General features: G+C 52.0%; 1 protein-coding gene across 1 annotated transcript in view; it reads right to left on the reverse strand.

The window, feature by feature from the left end:
* The window catches only part of LOC138146063 (transmembrane protein 163-like), a 7,014-nt gene extending 6,360 nt beyond the window's left edge, over positions 1 to 654 (reverse strand). Inside the window, exon 1 of the mRNA XM_069067758.1 lies at positions 409 to 654. Coding sequence (XP_068923859.1) covers positions 409 to 592 — 184 coding nt within the window. The 5' untranslated portion in view covers positions 593 to 654. The remainder of the gene's footprint in view (positions 1 to 408) is intronic.
* Between the last annotated feature and the right edge of the window lie 1,548 nt (positions 655 to 2,202).

A 2,202-nucleotide genomic window follows, 5' to 3' on the forward strand; every position in this document is an offset into this window, starting at 1 on the left:
CACACACACACACACACACACACACACACACACACACACACACACACGAGCTTTTTTGGAATCCTCAAAAGCCGTGGCCGGGAAGAAAGCCGACTTTGGGAAGCATCGGCTGGGAAAGCAACCGACTTCATTTCCATCCCTCGAAGATATACCACTTCGTTTCGGCGCAAGGAGTCGGAGACCAGAGCTTTCTCCCCAAAAGGGCGGAGGGCAGCGGCCCCCAGAGCACTGACCCCAAAGATGGGGAAGAAAAAGAGATTCTGCTGGATGGGAGGAGTGGAAATCGCCCGGTCCAAGGAGCCCTGATCCACTCCCACCGTGCCTAGCCCGTGGAGAAGTTGCGAGACTAAGGGATAAATGAAGAGCTCGGAAATGGGAAGAGAGGACCTAAGGTTACCACTAACTCACCTCTGTCCTCCAACCCGTCACTAAACTGGCCGCTTTCGCTGATCCGGAGATGCCGCTCCTCCTGCTGCGGCTCTCGGCCTGAGTAGGGCTGGGAGCCTGTGGCTAAGGGCGAGCTGCCCCCGGGGGGCTGCAGTGCGCTGGGCTCCGGGGGGCTGCTATGCTCGCTGTCTGTGGCCGGCTCCATGGCAAGGGAGGAGAGGGACGAGGCTGCAGAGGCAGGAGACCGTGGCCAGACAGTAAGGAGTGCTAGGCGAAGCGGGAGCTTGGGGGAAGGGAGGGAAAAAAGGGAGGGTAGGTAGGAAGGAGACGCTGGCTGGAGGTGCGTTCTGGTGGGCAGGGGAGGGAGGGCACGGGGGGTGGGGGGAAAGGGAGGAGGAGATTCGGCTTGGAGCTGGCAGGCAGGCTGGCAGACAGGAGCCCCTCACGCTTCGGTTCCACCGCTGCAGCCCTGAAGGGGGCGGCCCTCGACTTCCCGCCCCGCCCTCAGGGCAGGTGCAGAGACTGAGAGACCCCGCCTCTACCCTCTCCAACCCAGGGGCGCGCAAGGGAGCCCTGCTGTGCGGGAAGGAGACATATGGAGACATCCGCGAGAGCAGAACTGTGGATCAATGGGAGTGCCAGGACCGGGCAGGGGAACCGGGACAGTGGGAGAGGGGTAGGGGAACAGGATAAGGGGAGCGACAGATTTAGAAGCCGGTTTGTGACTTTACTTCTTTGGGGAAAACGGGAGGAAGAGCGACGCAAAATGGGTGGCAGTGAATTTCTTTTTTCCGAGGGACCCTTATGCATATGATTCTGTGTCCCGTACATTCTGCCCCTGCTCTGATTTGATGGGAAAGCTTCGGGTTGGGATAGAAGTAGACAAGGGAGAAAAAAAAAGTGAGAAAAAGGTTACTAATTTGTCTTTTGTTTTGTTTTTTGTTTTTTTAATTAAGGTGGAAAGAAAGGTTATTTTCTCTGGCATAAACTTTGAGCATTATTTAGGTGACTTTACAGGTTGCTGATGTGCACCTTGCTCAGAAAACTAGCAGACCCTGCTGGTTATCACAAATTTCCTACTAGCCTTAAGAGCAAAAATGGAACCCCTGAATATCCAATGTCACAGATAATTTGTCCCACCATATTCAAGGAATGCGTGGTGTACTGGATAGAGAGCTAGTCTTAGTCAGAAAGACCTGGGCTCAAGTGCTACCTGGTGTCAAGTACTACTATGTGACCTTAAGCAATTTACCTAACCTCTTGATGTCCCAGGCATTTTCAAAGACTAGATGTTGCAGAGAAACTGATGATTTATACTAATGGAAGGAATTCTCCATGCCAATAAAACCAAAGGTCTTATCCTCTCCCTAAAAATATCTCAGGCTACTCACAGGAAAGAATATTCCCCAACAGTAACCCTCTCCTGTAGCCCAGCTGGCATCCTCACTGTAACCCAACACTCTTCCTTCCCACAACTCCATCAGCTTTTGCTTCTTCTGCTGGCTGTTTCATCACGGCATACTCTCACCATCTAGGATATCTTCAACCCAGCTTCCTCCTTTCTAAAACCAATCACTCATTCAAGGCCAGAACCAAGACCCACATCCTCTCTGAAAAATTTTCTTTGGCCTCTCCAGCCCATATTGATCATTCACTCTCCTGAACTCGGACCAGTTATTTTCTTATTATTCATTTGGCATTTTATTGGCTCATATCCATATGTAGGTATAACCCAGGATTCAAGCCTGGTGCAATTGCATAAGGCTGTTTTCACTGGTGAAGGAGAGGGCATTTAGGTTCCTAACTGTTCAGGGA

This window comes from Petaurus breviceps, unplaced genomic scaffold, assembly GCF_028583685.1.
Source record: "Petaurus breviceps papuanus isolate PSGF00001 unplaced genomic scaffold, PetGlider_PUasm1.0 90752, whole genome shotgun sequence".
In the NCBI taxonomy this organism is placed as follows: domain Eukaryota; kingdom Metazoa; phylum Chordata; class Mammalia; order Diprotodontia; family Petauridae; genus Petaurus; species Petaurus breviceps.